At 49.3% G+C, this 16,133-nt stretch overlaps 1 protein-coding gene across 2 annotated transcripts in view; it reads right to left on the bottom strand.

Moving 5' to 3' along the window:
- The window catches only part of CTNND1 (catenin delta 1), a 45,070-nt gene that overhangs the window by 15,217 nt on the left and 13,720 nt on the right, over nucleotides 1–16,133 (bottom strand). For both annotated transcript variants that reach the window (XM_068988378.1, XM_068988379.1), the window contains exons 2-6: nucleotides 8,548–8,664; nucleotides 7,099–7,365; nucleotides 5,134–5,205; nucleotides 4,251–4,403; nucleotides 3,311–3,846 (exon numbers count right to left, since the gene is read on the bottom strand). In XM_068988378.1, the coding sequence (XP_068844479.1) occupies nucleotides 3,311–3,846; nucleotides 4,251–4,403; nucleotides 5,134–5,205; nucleotides 7,099–7,293 (956 nt within the window). In that variant the 5' untranslated portion in view covers nucleotides 7,294–7,365; nucleotides 8,548–8,664. The remainder of the gene's footprint in view (nucleotides 1–3,310; nucleotides 3,847–4,250; nucleotides 4,404–5,133; nucleotides 5,206–7,098; nucleotides 7,366–8,547; nucleotides 8,665–16,133) is intronic.

Genomic DNA, 16,133 nt, shown 5'->3' with positions numbered 1-16,133 from the left:
GAGGACACCGTGCTACCTCACGTAGGACTTAGCTTTGGTACTGACGAGCTAGCTTATAAGCTTGAACATGAGTTTGCACAGTTCATCCCAAGGCCATCTCTGCTACCCAACAAATGGGTTTGAGACAGGATTTCTCGTCTCCAGTTTCTAAAGGCAACACTTCCAGTTCTGTCAAAATGCACTCTACTGGCCACCGTCACACTTGGGGAACCCAAGCACCGAGAAGAGAGACAGAGCCAGAGCCGCCGCAGGTGAGGAAGAATCTAACCCGAGACAGGCCTCCTGCTCGTGCTGCCGACCACCACTAGAGGGTGAGGCTGCCACTGTCATTTATTCCTAACAGCCAGGAAGGAAGAGACCCAGGACCTGAGAGCTCATCTCACTCGGTGGCTCCCGTAGGAGAGGGGAGCATCCATTGGGTGGAACACTCCAAAGAAGCCTCTTGTTTACTCCACAAAACCACTGCCACTGTCAGCAAACCCTCGAGGTTAGCCTGAGCAGAGGGCCTGCCTCAGAGCTGCCAACATTACGCTCAAACATAATTCAAATGGACAAAGCAGTCAATCAAAAAAAAAATTCACTATTGTTTAATATCACTGAAACAAAATACACAGGTTATATAGCTAAGTGTTAAGAGTAGGCTGCTGCTGCTAAGTCGCTTCAGTCGTGTCCGACTCTGTGCGACCCCACAGACGGCAGCCCACCAGGCTCCCCCGTCCCTGGGATTCTCCAGGCAAGAACACTGGAGTGGGTTGCCATTTCCGTCTCCATAGCATGAAAGTGAAAAGTGAAGTGAAGTTTCTCAGTCGTGTCCAACCCTCAGTGACTCCGTGGCCGGCAGCCTTCCAGGCTCCTCCATCCATGGGATTTTCCAGGCAAGAGCACTGGAGTGGGTGCCATTGCCTTCTCCCAGAGTAGGCTACTAAACAGCAGGTCAAGTAAGATTCCACTTCAGGAGGGAAAAATAAGGTCAGAGTGTGTTTACATGTGTAAGGAAAAGAACACAAAAGAAAAGCATAAGAACTTAAGGGAAGTTCTTTATCAATGGCTGGTTTCGAGGTGAAGATGTTTTTACTTTTATTATTATTTTAATATAAAGCAATTGTAAAACAATCACCATAATGATTTTGGTCACTTTTACAAGTGGGTCACGACATTCTTTCCTTTGTCTTACAAATAACAAAGCTGTGCCCAGAGGATTAGATGACTTGCCTCCGGCTACACAGCTTCTGGCAGAGGCACAGCCAGAACCCAGGCCTCAGGGTCAGTGTTCCTCACTCATCTTCCTGCCTCCCGGTTTTCACTTGACCTTGGAGCGCTCTCCGAGGCCGAGAACAGGAAGCAGCAAATGTTCTTGGCTAGTCAAGCAGGTTTCTAAGTCCAGTACCACCCTGGAATAAACCCAAGAACCAAGCCCAAACCCTCCTTCTTTATGTCAACTGCTCCAACCAGGGACAAGAGAATGACCTGGCCGCCAGCACTCACTCAACCCACTCAGTCCACTAATGAGGAAGTCGGGAAAAGCACGCCTGTCACCAGGAGAAGGCGCCGCCACCCGAGGCCGCCTCCTCTGGTGATGGCTGTACCTGGTGTGCCCCCAACCCCACCCTGGGATAAAACATGAGTCACGTGGGGGCTGGATACCTGAAAGGTGAGTGACTCAGGCCTCTGGCCCGGGCCCAGCCCCGTCTGCTGTTAAGCAAAGCTGCCTAATATGAGTAAAATGAGCACCCAGGCATCTGCTCTAGAAAGTCATGACCTCACACAGGAGTTTAGCAACAGCTGGGAGGACATTCTTACCATCAAGACATCCGTAAATCTTCTCCTATAATTCTTCTTAGTTTCTTTGCTCAGAAAACACTGTCTCTGATTTAGTCTAAAACAAGGGTGGCAGCCCATGGGCCACATCAGCCCCAAAACTAAGAACAGTTTTCATATTTTTTGAGGGTTTTGCTCAGTCACTAAGTCATGATCGACTCTTGTTGACCCCATGGACTGGAGCATGCCAGCCTCCCCTGTCCTCCACTATTTCCCAGAGTTTGCTCAGATTCATGCCCATTGAGTCGGCCATGCCATCTAACCATATAATTTGATATTTTTAAAAGGCTGTATAATGAACAATGACACACAACAAAAACAATCTATTATTTGTAAAGCCTAAGTTAGTTCCACGGTCCTTTATAGAAAAGGGTTAGGGCTTCCCTGATAGCTCAAATGGTAAAGATTCTGCCTACAATGCAGAAGACCTGGGTTCAATCCCTGGGTCAGGAAGATCCCCTGGAGAAGCAAATGGCAACCCACTGCAGTATCCTTGCCTGGAGAATCCCCATGGACAGAGGAGCCTGGTGGGCTACAGTCCATGGGGTCACAAAGAGTCGGACACAACTGAGCAACTAACTTTCCCTTTTTCAGAAAAGGTCTGGCAGCTTCCATTCTAAAGCGTTTTCTCGGTGTAAACCATCTACCTGTCCACACATCAGTTACGGCCTTTTGCACATCAGCAGTACAGTCAGAACTAGTGAGCCTTTCAGGGTGTCAGTAAAGTACCACCCTCTAAGAAAGCCAGTCCATCTCACGTCACAAATCCAACGTAAGAGGAAAGAAGCCAAGCACAAGGATTAGGGTTTTTGTGAGATCAAGGTTTTTAACTTGAGATTCAAGCCACCGGCAGGGAGGGTTCTCACATATACCTTTAGGTGGTTCAGACCTAAAGAATCTGCCTACAGGGCAGGAGACCTGTTTCGAGCCCTGAGTTGGGAAGATTCCCCTGGAGAAGGAAATGGCAACCCACTCCAGCATTCTCGCCTGGAGAATTCCATGGACAGAGGAGCCTGGCGGGCTACAGTCCACGGAGTCGGCAGACACGACTGAGCAACTAACACTTTCACTTTCAACTGTCTAGTCAGCTCCTGAAAGCCTAAAATCCTTAACCTTGTTCTTAACACCAAACAAGTGGAAGAAATTCACAAGAACAAGTATTCTATAGCTTCAGATATCAGGTTCCAAATGGGGCATCAAATCTTAGGCAGAAAATAAAGAAACTCTTGACACAGAACCAAAGGCCTCTCCTCAGGACACAGACCAATTAACTGTCACAGGTTGTTTTCTATAATTAGAATACATGATATTTATAATGAAAAAAGGAGACCAAAAAAAAACAGGTGAGGATTTAGCAAGATCAGAAGAGGGACGATGAGGCCGGTCTCCTACAGGCGCGGGCGGGGGAGGGGCCCGCTGCCGCTGCTCCCGGCGGGGAGGAGCTGCCCGCCCGCCGCCCGCCAGGCGCCGCGCCGCCCTCCTCCCTGCCCACCTGAGGCGCCGCCGCGGGTCGGAGGGCGTCCCCGTGCGCCGGCCAGTGCCGTAATCGGACATCATGCCGTAATCCACGTCATCATAGCCCATGCTTCGCTGGTCGTCCTCCAGCCCGTAGGGCTCCGGATGAAAGCGGTGCAGATCCACGCTGCTCCCGCCCACCCGGACCTGGGGCTGCGGCCCGTAGACGTCCTGCCGGCTGGGCGCCCGGTAGCCTTCCATGCTGGGCCTGTACCGCTCCTCGATGCGGGTCACCCGCGACAGGCTGCCGTAGTTGTCGCCGCTCCCGGGATACCCGTCCTCATAGTGGCGGCTGTATCCGTCGGGCGGGTAGTGGAAGTTCCTGGGGAGGGTGGCCGTGCCCGCTTGCCCCACGTAGGGACCAGGGCCCCCGTTGCCGTTCTTGCGGAAGTCACGGCCCAGAGTCTGGATGTAGCTGTTCGACACTGATGAGGCGTCTACAGGCAGCCCGTCAGGCCCCATAGGGACTGGCTGCACCGTCCGAGTCGTCACAGTCTTCACCACTTTCTTGACCTTCGAGTAAGGAAAGAAAAAAGGAACGTTAATGACACGAACAAATTAAGCTTTAAACTCTAGACCCCTCTAAGAAATAACCCTCTGCTCCCAGCTTGCTTCCCCTGGAAATGCCGAGCAATCTCACCGTCTCCCCTTCGATCTTCCGGGAAGTCTGCAGGGAACAAACCCGCACTGGCGGTCACAGTGCCTCAAGGAAAGCTGCCGAGACTCTTCCTCATTCCATCAGGCTTTCTCACATCTCTTCTAGCTTCCCTGTCCAGCCAGGGCGCCCTTTCTCTACACCGTCACTACAGATCACGGGCCCTTCCGCCACCCTAGTGAACTGCCCAGCCCTTCCCCTCAATAAAGGCCACAGGAGGACGTCCACCGTCACCCCAGACCTTACGCAAGTCTCAGCTTACTGTGGTCTCTGTGCGCCGAGTGGTTCCATCGTCCGAGGTCTCCACAGAGACCACAGACATGGCGCCCTCGGGGTCCTCTTCCGTGTAGCTCTCCACAATCTGCCCCGGCTCCTGCATCCTGGGGATAGTGCTGTATAGAAGGTGGCTGTGATCCTACACGGAAGAGAGAAAAAGGAAAGAGCCACGCCTAAGCCATATACACTAACGATCCATCCCAACTAGCAGCACAGTCTCCCTGAGGACAATGCATCTTCTGAATTTTTAGGAGTGACTGTTCCCACTTTCCCAACTTGTACAAAAGGGCAGAAGGTATAAGTTCCCAGTCCCATTCACCTAACAAACAGGAACTGAGTTAGCTGTAGCTACATCAGCAACACCCCAGTGGCAGAGAGAGCAGATATAACGCCCCAGTTCTAGTCATCTAAGTGGACATGAACTGTGTAAAAAACAGCTATATCTGTATCTGAGTAATCCTTCAAATAAAACAAAGTTTACCCAATAAGAACCTTTAAGATGAACCAGAAAACCTCAGTAAGAGCTACCTTCTGAATGGCTCAATGTTATTTTTCAGATATGCCTAAGGCTCAAGACCAGCTAGATTTTAGGGAGGGATTTCTGCAAAGTAGAACCATGCCCACTCTAGAAAAGGGATGCAGTAACTGAGGGGTCAAATACTAAACCAATGGCCAGCATAATTAAGTCCAAAATAAAACCATATATATACTTTGAAGCTCCCCTTTTTTCCATTTTTTTCCACTAAATGAAACTAATTAATGATAGTTTACAACGTGCCAGGTAATTTAGAAGACACCAATATGCTCTCAAGCTGGGAAAGTAAAAAAGATATGAACAAGCAACCCAGACCTTGAACCAAAAGAGGTACCTGGGGTCCGTTGAGGTTTAGATCTGAAAATTTCTGTCGCTCAAGGTCAGCATCGCCCACAAAGCGGCCGTTCTGAAACAGAGCCCACAGAGACAGTTCGATTCGCGGCCTTCTTCTGCTCTATCAAACACAAATGACCTTTTTCCAAACAGGAAAAGGGCTTTCAAGAAGGCATGTGTGGCCTGGAGTCAGTACAGATAAAAGAACCACATCACGCCTTAGACTCAGCACCTCAGACCCGCAACTGGGCCTGGAGCTCAGGCGGCCCGTCCCTGAAGCGTGAGACTGCGAGGGCTCTGAGGGCAGAGGTGCTTGCGTGCTTTGGTCAGCTCTGTTCAGCGCCTCCCTAGCGCCCTCAACAGTGCCTGCACATCCGAGGCACACAAAACTCTTTTCTGAATAAGGTAAGTTCCCCATGAAATCTGTTTGGAAAGCCATAAGAACATAGGAAAGTTGGAAAAGCTAGGGTGTGGGGTTTCCAAAAGCCTTTAGTGTTTCATGCATCTTCACACTCTATAACCTTGGGAAACTCCCACACCAGGCAGCTTTATAAAGAAAGAAGCAAGAGATATGAGTTCCTCTTTCCAAGCAGGAAGAAAATAAGCATCTCAACCCCCTTTAAGCAAACAAATGTCTCAATATCTTCATCACCAATTATAAGATCCACAGAACACATTCAAAAATGTCGTTAAGTTGCTCCATCTGAAGCAGCAGGGAATAATCTCATGGCCTTATACTATGTAAAACACATTTGACCACTCCCCTTCAGAAAGCATGCACTGAGATGCAGCCACCTTGAGAGACTCTTCCCTACCCTACTCCCATTACGTAGGACGTGTAATGCTGTAGGCAAAGGAAGTTAAACATTATTTTCAGGAAGAAGGAAGGGTGTGGTTTCACTGCTGAGCAGAAGTTAAAAATAAAAGAGAGAGAGAGACTCCATGTACTAAATCCTGGAATTCCCCACCACCTCCAAGGCTGAGCGGTCCTGCTCTCCTTTGCAATATATACCCCTCCAACCCTAAGCCTCTATTCTTGTTCCTGTAAAATCCTAGAAGCACTGCAAACACACGGCTTCCAAATTCCTGATCGTCCCCAATGGAGATTATATCCTCTCACTCAACAAGCTCCTTAGCCTGAGGGACCTGCTCCATTTCAAACATTAATAAGCAATCATGAGCATGAGCATTGCTCTCGACTCCCATCAGGATCTCTTAAGACGAAGTCTATCAGGCAGTGCCTACTACATGCACACATACACACGAGCACACACACAGACAAAACCTCAGACAGATTACATCACAGCAAAGTCAGACTACAGAAACCATAGGAAACACAAGATACTTCTCCTTTCGAACACCAACTCACTTCAGAGTCACAGCCGAGTCAGCCAACCCAGAGACCACTGGCTCCTGCGGTCATCTGGCTTAAATAGCAGCATGATGCTCCCTCTCCAACTCTAACCAAAAGAATTAACAATGACCCCCTTCTCCAAAAAATGACTTGCGCAGCCAACAAAAAGAGTGTGGAGCTGGAATACACAATTTACCGACACTGCCACGCCTCTGAGCAAACTGTTCTCTGAGGGAGAATGAGGATGCAAGATGTCCAATTTCCCCAACCACGAAGCAGGCATTTAATATCCTGAATTTTTGATATGGAGGAAGGGGGAAACCAGGAAAAAAAAAAGTAACTTGAGTACAGCTTCAAATTATATGATCTGCCACTACCAGAACGGCATCCCGACCCAGAAACCCCACTGCAGCTGACAGGAAGTCAGATGGATGTTTCGAGAGAGACGTCCACGCAACTCGGCAGAGCGGCAATGTCCTCTGTCTTAACCAGTCCCGGGCGCCCTGCGAAGGCGATCATGAGGCAGGGGCACGGCACGCCCGCCGTGTGGAGAGCAGCCTCCCCGAGGGGTCCGTGTCCGCGGGCAGGCCTGGCAGACGGACGGAGGGTTACCTGGTGCCGCCGGGTGAGCGTGCCGTTGGCCAGGAGCGGGCTGGCGTCCTGCGGGGAGACGCGGACGCGCTCCAGCTGCGCCGAGACGTGGCGCCGCTCCTCCTCCAGCGCCCGGGTCAGCTTCTCAAACTGCGCCTCCTGCTCCTTCACGGAGGCCAGGATGCTGGCGGGCGACTCCACCTCCGAGTCGTCCATGGAGGTGAGGGCAGGGCAAGAGAAGGTGGCCCACTGAGGGAGGGGGGGAGGGAGGAGGCCCCTCACTGCACACTACCGGGGAGGCGAGAGAGGGGAGAGAAGGGCACAGGTCAGAGAGGACAGGTGCACGGTTCACCCCAGAGCCAGAGATGCCCCTCGCGGTCTGCCTGCAGAGAGCCGCCACCAAGCCTGGGCCCGCCACCAGCGCCTGCAGCAGCAGGGTCCTCTGCCCACTACCCTCCAACAGCGCGCCCGGAACAGCCGTTGAAAGCAAAGGTGCAACCAGACCCATGCCCTGCACTGTCAGTAAGAGAGGATGGGGCTCAGGACCGCTCACACACGAGATTAAAGTCAGCTCTTTTTCTCAGTGAAGCTGCACCTCCGCACCACAGACAAGCATTCAGGGTCCTGCGGGGCTAGCCGCCTCTCGAGACAGAGGGGCAGGGCAGACCTAAGTTCCCGTCCCCCAGGTCCGAACACTGAAACTGCGGCAGTGGTGACAGAACACACTGAACGAACGTGCTAAGGTAAACTACCAACAAGAAATGGAAGAAGCAAAAACAAAAAAATGTTCCCACCATCAAAGGCAGGAAATAAAACTAAGGCCCTCAAACTGAATACATATATAAAGGGGCTTTTCTACTTTTCAAAACTATACAATATTGAAGGCAGAATGTGTGCCTTGGCTAACGGACAAGAAAGCAGCAGAATGAAAAAGACTGCGCAGAAAGGAACCATTTTCAGTGATCTCCACATCTCGCTGTGGAGTAGGAAAAGGAGCCATCATATGAAACTATAATGAAGTTATCCCTTCTAGCAGTTCATAGACTAACCTTTAGTTGATGGCTGGGACTTCCTACACCGCTGCCATCCTGAAGAAAGCTCTAAATAGGCTCCATTTTTGCCTCTGTACTTATTCCAACTAAAGGTAAACATCCAAGCACCTATAGGGGATTTGTGTGTAACTACCACCATACGCTGTTCAGAACTGAAGGGCGCCCCACACCCTGTGCCGTGAACTACCGAGCTGGCTAGCGAGTGGAGGGGCACCGCAGTTGCACTGTTGGGTCCAGTCGCGCTTCTCTCTCTTACGAGTTGGCAGTGGGAGACTTTCTGGGGAGTCCCAGATGCACTATGTTGAAAGGTGGGTTTCAGAATAAACCCTCTCCTCTATTTCCCACCCGCTCATCAACCCCTCCAGAAAAAAAGCACTTAACAATTTGTTATTGTTAATAAACATATTTATATACACACCTGTTAAGAGAAGGTCGAAACTGATTGGTTTAACAGAAAACAGCCCAGGCTAGATCCAAAGTATCATGGGAGAAGCATCCCAGCCACCACAGCAAGGAGGAAGCAGGAAGGAGAGAGCTGTAGGAATACGTGGAGGAAAAACAGGAGTGAGAGGAAAATAAAATATATCTAATGTATTAAAAAAAAAAAAAAAAAAGGAGCAAGGGCAGATATGGGGGAAAAAACATCTAGGAACGGGGGTAATTTAAAACCTGACCTGGAATTGCTTAATGTGACAGACCCCCTTTGGACTTTGCTGTCTTCAGATACGCGGACCCTGAATGTAGCTTTCAATAAAACCTGGATTCTGCGGTCATGTCAGAGTTTCTCTACCGCTACTTCTGCAGAGCACTAGGAGCAGGTTATAATATGGATAGAAAATTCATTTACCCCCTGTTCCCAGCAACCAAATTGGGAAAACTGCTTTAGGAACGCCCTTCCGCCTCCTCCCCACCCCTGAGGCAGAAACGTCAAGAGCCCAGTCCCAGCATGCCCACAAAGACGTTGGGAAACCAGTGCAATAGTCGTGCTGGGGAAGGCATGTGGGGACTAGTCAGGCTCAGCCTTTGGCTTCAGTTCCCTTTCCCACGCTCCCCAGGCCCCGGCCGAGCACGGACGCTCAGGCCTGTCTGCTCCAGCGCACACGCAGCATTCAGCAAGCACAAGTGCCCAGAGGGACTAACAGACAGGCGCCCAGCAAACCCCCTGGGCTTCCCGGTGGCTCAGCTGGTGAAGAGTCTGCCTGCAGTGCGGGAGACCCGGGTTCCATCCCTGGCTCGGGACGATGCCCTGGAGAAGGGAGCGGCTCCCCACGCCAGTACTCTGGACTGGAGAAGTCCATGGACTGCACATCCATGGGGTCACGAAGAGTCGGACAGGCGGAGGAACTTTCACTTTTCAAACTCCTTAACTAATTCTCCATCCCCCAGACTCCTCCCAGTGGGTCCAGGCCCTAAGTCCAGGAACGAGGTCCTTCAGCCTGCGTTCTGGGCTCCCACAGCCACTTACCAACCCCTGTTCTTCCTCTAAGTTCAAAGGCCGCTGTCGCTTTCTCAATCCCCTACATAGCAACAGGCCACTCAAAAGTCTTATTTTTAAAAAATATTCCTCCCTTTCATTTTTATGACTGAATTTTAAGCAGTGTGCTTACCCACTATATTAGTGACCTACGAACCTTCCATACTAGAGAGGACTCTGAGCTCAAGAGCTTCTCCCAGGTCAGTCTGAACTGTAGTTACTACTCGGGCAGTCTCCACCCTGTAATTTTCTTTGCTAATAAAAGACCAAACTACCACTACTATCGAGCATACAGTGACAACATTCCCTGTTGCAAAGAGAAACTGTCAGTCTGCCATAAAATCACCGCCTTTTGACCCCATGACTTTAGGAAGGGTAAGGGGGCTCTACCCAGGGCTCCAGCTTGGGAAGCAGGATCTGGGACATTAGCTTCTCCCATCTCCATGGTTTTTAAAGCGGACCACCCGGCCCTAATTTGGAGAAAGTGGAAACATGAAGAAAGAAGATCAGATTCCTAGGACTAAAAGCATGGGGGAGGCTTATCTGCCCGGAACAGGGCAGAAGCAGAGCTTTGCAGGACAGAACTGGACTCAGAAGACACATCCCGTCCCAGCTCCGCCACTAGCCAACGACGGCAGCGAGGCCTGTCATGTTCTCGTCTCTAAGGTGCCAACACTGCCAGCCCAGCCTAGCCCAGAGCCACAGCGAGGAGCAGCCAAGACAACGTACATTATATAAATGTGGGGTATTAAGCTGTTTCAAGATTTAGTTTTTATCTCCCAATTACATTACTTAATGATAATGCCTCAGCCTAAAACTATTTTGTGAACTAGTAGATGAAATTAACTGGGTCAAGGGCATAGCTGGGTTCTAAGGAGTGCATGAGCTGGTTTCCCTACTCCAGCACTATTTACTAGGAGGTCCTACCTAGACCAGTGTTTCTGGGATGTAGGGGGCTTCTCTCCAGCGCCTGGCAGCCATCACAGAATCACACATCTGCTATAATCGACTCTCGATGCCCTACTTGAGGCTTTAGCAGTTTATTAACAAGGAGAAAGGGAAGGTGAAAAGAACTAGCAATCACTGAGTGTTTTCGATTTATTATCCTGGCAATCCTTCCAAGGACTCTAAGGAAGTTTTACTGCAAATGAGAAAACAAGCTACAGGTGAAGAAATTACCCAAGGTCTCAGTTAATAGCAAATTTTGAACTTAAGTCGAATATAAAATGATAGTCCAACACCTCTCTCCTACAACTCTTAAAAGGTTTATTCCCAAATATCAAAGGAAAAAGGGAAAAGAAAAAGTTTCTACTTAGCTTTAGGTTAACGGGTTACCCATAATGTCTCCATATAAGAAATAAGTGGGATTAAAAAAATAAATAAATGGAAGGAAAGCATATGTGGGGGAAGAGAATGAAGCAGTTAGGGTAAGCTATACAGGACATCACCTCACAACTCTTGAGACTTGAGTCTCATGCCAAACATACACAGCATAAGAAACAAATTATCCTAGAGACCAGAATCTGCAAACCATTAACTAATTTTGGCAGTTAAGAGTCAGGAAAGCCTCAAGACTACAGGCCAACACCTTTACCGGTTTGCTACTTTTATTTTCAATGGATTACACTTGTCCTCCCTAAAAAAAGATCATTGGGAATTCCCTGGCGGCCCAGTGACGAGGCCTTGGGGCTTTCACTGTCACAGTCCCAGGTTCAATCCTTGGTCAGGGAACTAAGATCCTGCAAGATATGCAGTAAAACCACCACCCGCCCCCCCCTCCCCCACGAAGAAAAGCTCACTGAGGAATTCCCAAGGTGGGGGAGGGAAGCAAAGTGAACAGGTGCAACTTGCAATTCACCTATCACTAGATTTTCTGAGAATACCTTTCTTTATTCTTAACAAGCCAAGACCTATAGACCCTGAATTTATAGGGTTCCTATATTCAAGTACGGACAATGGTAAATATCCAGTCTCTTCTATAAGAACTCTAAACCAAAAAAACAAAGTTGAATTAAATTAGATACCCAGAAAGACCAAACAGTTCAACAGTGTCAACCAGGTATCAGGGCAAAAAGTCACTTGCCTACAGCACAATCCCCACGATGATGCTCTACTGTAAACAGGCTGCAGAAACAGTCTGGAATGAGGGCTCTTAGAGGTTAAGACTATCAACTTCGGAATCACACTGGCTGTGTTCAAATCTCAGCTATGTCACTTCTTAGCTATATGACTTTGGGCAAATCTCTCTAATCCTCAGGTTTCTTTTCTGTAAAATGGAGAAACAAGACACACAGGACGGCTGCGAGGATGAAATGAGGCGCTCCATGGCAAGCACTCAGCACATGCCCCAAGCACAGAAAGCTACTGCTACCACACTGCTGCAAGGAGGCCCCGCCAGTCCCCCCAGAGAAGACCAGTCCTGAGGATTCACTGCAAGGACTGACGCCGAAGCGGAAGCTCCAGTACTTTGGCCACCTGACGCGAAGAGCTGACTCATCTGAAAAGACCCTGATGCTGGGAGGGATTGAGGGCAGGAGAAGGGGATAACGGAGGATGAGATGGCTGGATGGCATCACCGACTCGACGGACATGAGTTTGAGTGGACTCCGGGAGTTGGTGATGGACAGGCAGGCCTGGCGTGCTGCAGTCCATGCAGTCACAGAGAGTCGGACACGACGAGCGACTAATACCACTACCAACAGCTAACACACAGGACTAAGGTTTGGGAGGGGTTGGTTTGGAGGTGTTGGTTCCGGAGGTGTTGCTGGGGCATTTGAAGAAACCACTCATCCCCGCAGGCAGCCCTTCACCATTAACTGTAGTTCCGTAAACTACAGGCTATGGGAATTCTTCACACTCTTAAGGGTTGTGAAGTCGCTCAGTTGTGTCCGACTCTTCGTGACCCCATGGACTGTAGCCCACTAGGCTCCTCCATCCATGGAATTTTCTAGGCAAGAGTACTGGAGTGGGTTGCCATTTCCTTCTCCAGAGGTCAAAGGACCTGGAGTTCAAGACCTGGCTTTGCCAGAAACAGACTGTGAGACCTTGGAGAAATTATAAATAACCCCATGTAAGTTTTACTTTTTGTTAACTTTTCAGAGTTTAGCTTTATAAGATATGTAAAACTATAGACAGGGTGACTCTGAACCTCTCTCCCACCTCCACACAATTCAGCTAAGTATAACCAAAGTGATGACCAAAATTAGGCATATAAATCTCGGTGGGAAGAGGAAGATTATTTGTCTTCAGATGGAAAACTCTAAACCCCCAAAAACAGTCTTTGGGCTCTGGAAGAAACCAAGAAAAAAGAAATTTTATCTTCTGTAGCCAGGTTCATAGGCAGCGCTCTTCCCTTCTATTTCTTCATCACAGAATCAAAGATGAAGTTATGTCTTCCCTCTAAACGCAATGATAAGCAAAAACTGCATCATCCTAGGGATTCCAGACAGCTTGTTTAAAAGGTACAGACAGAGCCACCTCCTGAGGGACACACATCAGTGAAGCACAGCGCCCGTGACCCCACAGAACAGAATCAAGCCAAAACGCGCAGGTGTTCTACACACGCAAGGGCATCTATTGGCCTCGACTGGCATTTGCCAAGTTCAAACCAAAATAGTCCGGTTCAACCACACAGAGAGAAAACCCACACTTAATTGTTAAATCAAAAGTTTTCCAGGGCTTCTTAATCACAGAGTGCTTATACCAAAGTCCAAAGTCTAAGCACCCCACCCACCACTTGAAGTTCCACCATCTGAACTGAGAACAATTCAAAGCTCAGTCAGAACAATTCTAGTGTTTCTCCCTGCTGGAAAGACTCGCTCCCACACCAACTCAGACCCTGGACAGGATCTGCAATAAGACGGAGAGAGGACTATGTTCACTTCACAACCTCCTGCCAACTGCGCCCTTCTCAGAATTACAGGACTGATATTCCAGAACCTGACTTGCCTCAAGTATTTAGCAGTTTCCTTGCTCCCTGTGACAGGCCCAGCTTCTCCACTTAAGAGCACCCAAAAGGCTGGCCGAGGAGTCTCTAAAAGGAAGGACTAGGCCTCACCGCCTCCACCACTGCATGCATGCGAAGTCCCTTCAGTCATACCTAACTCTTTGCGACCCCGTGGACTGTGGCCTGCCAGGCTCCTCTGCCCACGGGATTCTCCAGGCAAGAACACTGGAGTGGGCTGCCATGCCCTCCTCCAGGGCGTCTTCCTGCCCAGGGATGAGCCTTGGCAGGCGGGGGTTTGTTACCACCAGCACCACCTAAATCTCATGAATTAAGGGAGTCTGGTAAATCACCCTCCTCTTAGGAAAGAGTGACCATGCTATCTCACTGGAGTTTCTGAGGAAAAAAAAGGAAAACAAATACATGAAACGTGTTTGGGTTTTGTTTTGTTTTAAAGAAATACTCCTTGTTAAAAGGCAGCTGAGCTAGCAATCTCTATAGGTCACTAGGACACCTTAAATATTCTAGTTACCTGTTCCAGGATTTAAATGTTTTTTACTGTGACTTTATAAGAAAAAAAAAAAATCACCTCCACCATCTTGACCCTAAATTCAGAAACCAGATGGAACATTCTTATTGCTCTGGAACCCCCCAAACCGTAACATACTAAAATGGCTAAATGCTAGGCTGGCTTTGAAGCAAAGTAAGGGTGTGGCTCTCGTCTACTGAGGGGGCCCAGGACTGAAAGAGTATGGAAAGAAACAAAACCTGCTTCTCTGGAGGGCCTATGACACACAGGCAGGACTGGTCTAACAAGCCCTTCTGATCTCTCGGGCCAGGCTGCCTCCTCCTCCTCCCCCACTAACCACGTGCCTCTCCAAGGCCTTCCGCTGGGACAGAGAGCACCGAGTTTTCTCTCAATCCTGAGTCTGAGACACGTCGAGTTACTTACCTGTATCCCTGTTGCAACCCTGACAGAGGCACCTCAGCCAGCCTTATAAGGAGAAAGCAGAGCTTTAGGGAGAGGCCGATAAGAAAACAAAGATAAGAAGGAGGGGCCAAAAAAAAAAAAAAAACCAGAGGGAGGTGTCAGACTGGAGGAAGGGGAGAGGCCAAATGCCTTTCTCCATTCTACAAAAAGTGGGAGAAAGAGAGGGAGGTCAGCATACAAAAGGAAATTAGGAAAAGTCTAGTCAAAACGGAACTTCACTTCTGTCTCATAAAAGAGAAATGCTAAAATTAACTAGGATACCTTACACTCTTCACTACCACAGGCTAGGAAAAAAAAAAAATCCACGGGAAAAAAGCTTAACCTTAAGGTTTACTAGAGGTCACCCAACTGTTTGAGCTCACATTCCTTTTTTAAAGTGGCAGCTTCTCACCGAACCGCGAGGTGCGAAGGCCCTATTTCAGCCGCAGGGCAGATGGCTGAAGGAAATGCTTCGCTCTAAAAGAAGAAAATCTGACCTTACAGGGGGAGAATATTTGTGAGTTATTAATTACTGACCTCTGCCTATAAATAAACACACACACTCTCCCCAACAACCTCTGAGGTAGCATTGGCCCCTGTTGTAGACGAGTAAACCTGCACATCAGAAGGATTCCGTTTCCTGCCCAAGGTCAATACGACCAGTGAGTGGCAGCAACGCCTCTTTCCTGCTCGAGTCCATGCTCCTTCCCCTTGAAAGGCTGGAGTGAGTATGGACTTTCTATGCTTCTTGCGGTTAAAAGTCGTTCTAATTCAAATACCGAAGGTGACCAAAGGTAAATTTTGGGTAGGGGGATGGAGGGGCGGTGACCAAGGGTGAGGTGGAAGCATCCAGACCTTCGGGTATAGCCTTCATTTTAAAGAGCAAGACCTTACTCAGTTCTGGAGAAGAATAGCCAGAATTGAAATACCTTTAGATTTCTCGTTTTAAAAGGAACAAGAACTCAGGAGAAAAGCTAAGAGAAACAAAAGAAGTATTACTTTGTGCAAATCACCTCCTTTTCCCCTGAAAGGCCTGCTATTGAAATCTGGCTACTTGCCACATTCTCTAAGCACAGCTCAAGAAAGAAAATCTAATCGCAAATATCCCTACTACCATTTTAATGTGACACCTCTCTAAACCAATAGCAGAGGTCGGAGGTGGGATGGAAGGCCGAAGGAACCAGAAGCGGGGAAGACTGTGCTGGCCAGCATCAGAACAGAGGGGAGGGATTGTTCTAGCGGGACGTCAGCAATCTGCCTCCAGGGCAGCTGTCCTCCAGCGTCGTCAAAGGCCACTTGTGTGCGTTTTCTGGGACGAGCCAGCTCCGTGAGAAGCTGAAGCCACCCAATCCACAAATTGAGAAGAGATGCCTGTTTCACAGCTGGAATGCAGGGCAGGGAAAACACAAACCAAGGGGAGCTGGGGGTGGGGAGGGGCGGGGCGCTACAGGTGCTGTTTCAGTCTAGACGAGGGAGGGTGGAAATCCCTGAAAACGGCCAACCATGGCCCACTGGAGTGCAGAGAACTGCCAGCGCCTCTCAGTACTGAAAAGCGGGGGCGCGGGCGGGCGCTCCCCTTGGTGGCCCAGAGCTGAAGGCGCCATGCTCCCGATGTAG

The sequence above is a fragment of the Capricornis sumatraensis genome, chromosome 16 (assembly GCF_032405125.1).
Source record: "Capricornis sumatraensis isolate serow.1 chromosome 16, serow.2, whole genome shotgun sequence".
Taxonomy (NCBI): Eukaryota; Metazoa; Chordata; class Mammalia; order Artiodactyla; family Bovidae; genus Capricornis; species Capricornis sumatraensis.
Note: the sequence above shows the minus strand (reverse complement) of the source record. Positions and strands in the feature narration are given on the sequence as shown.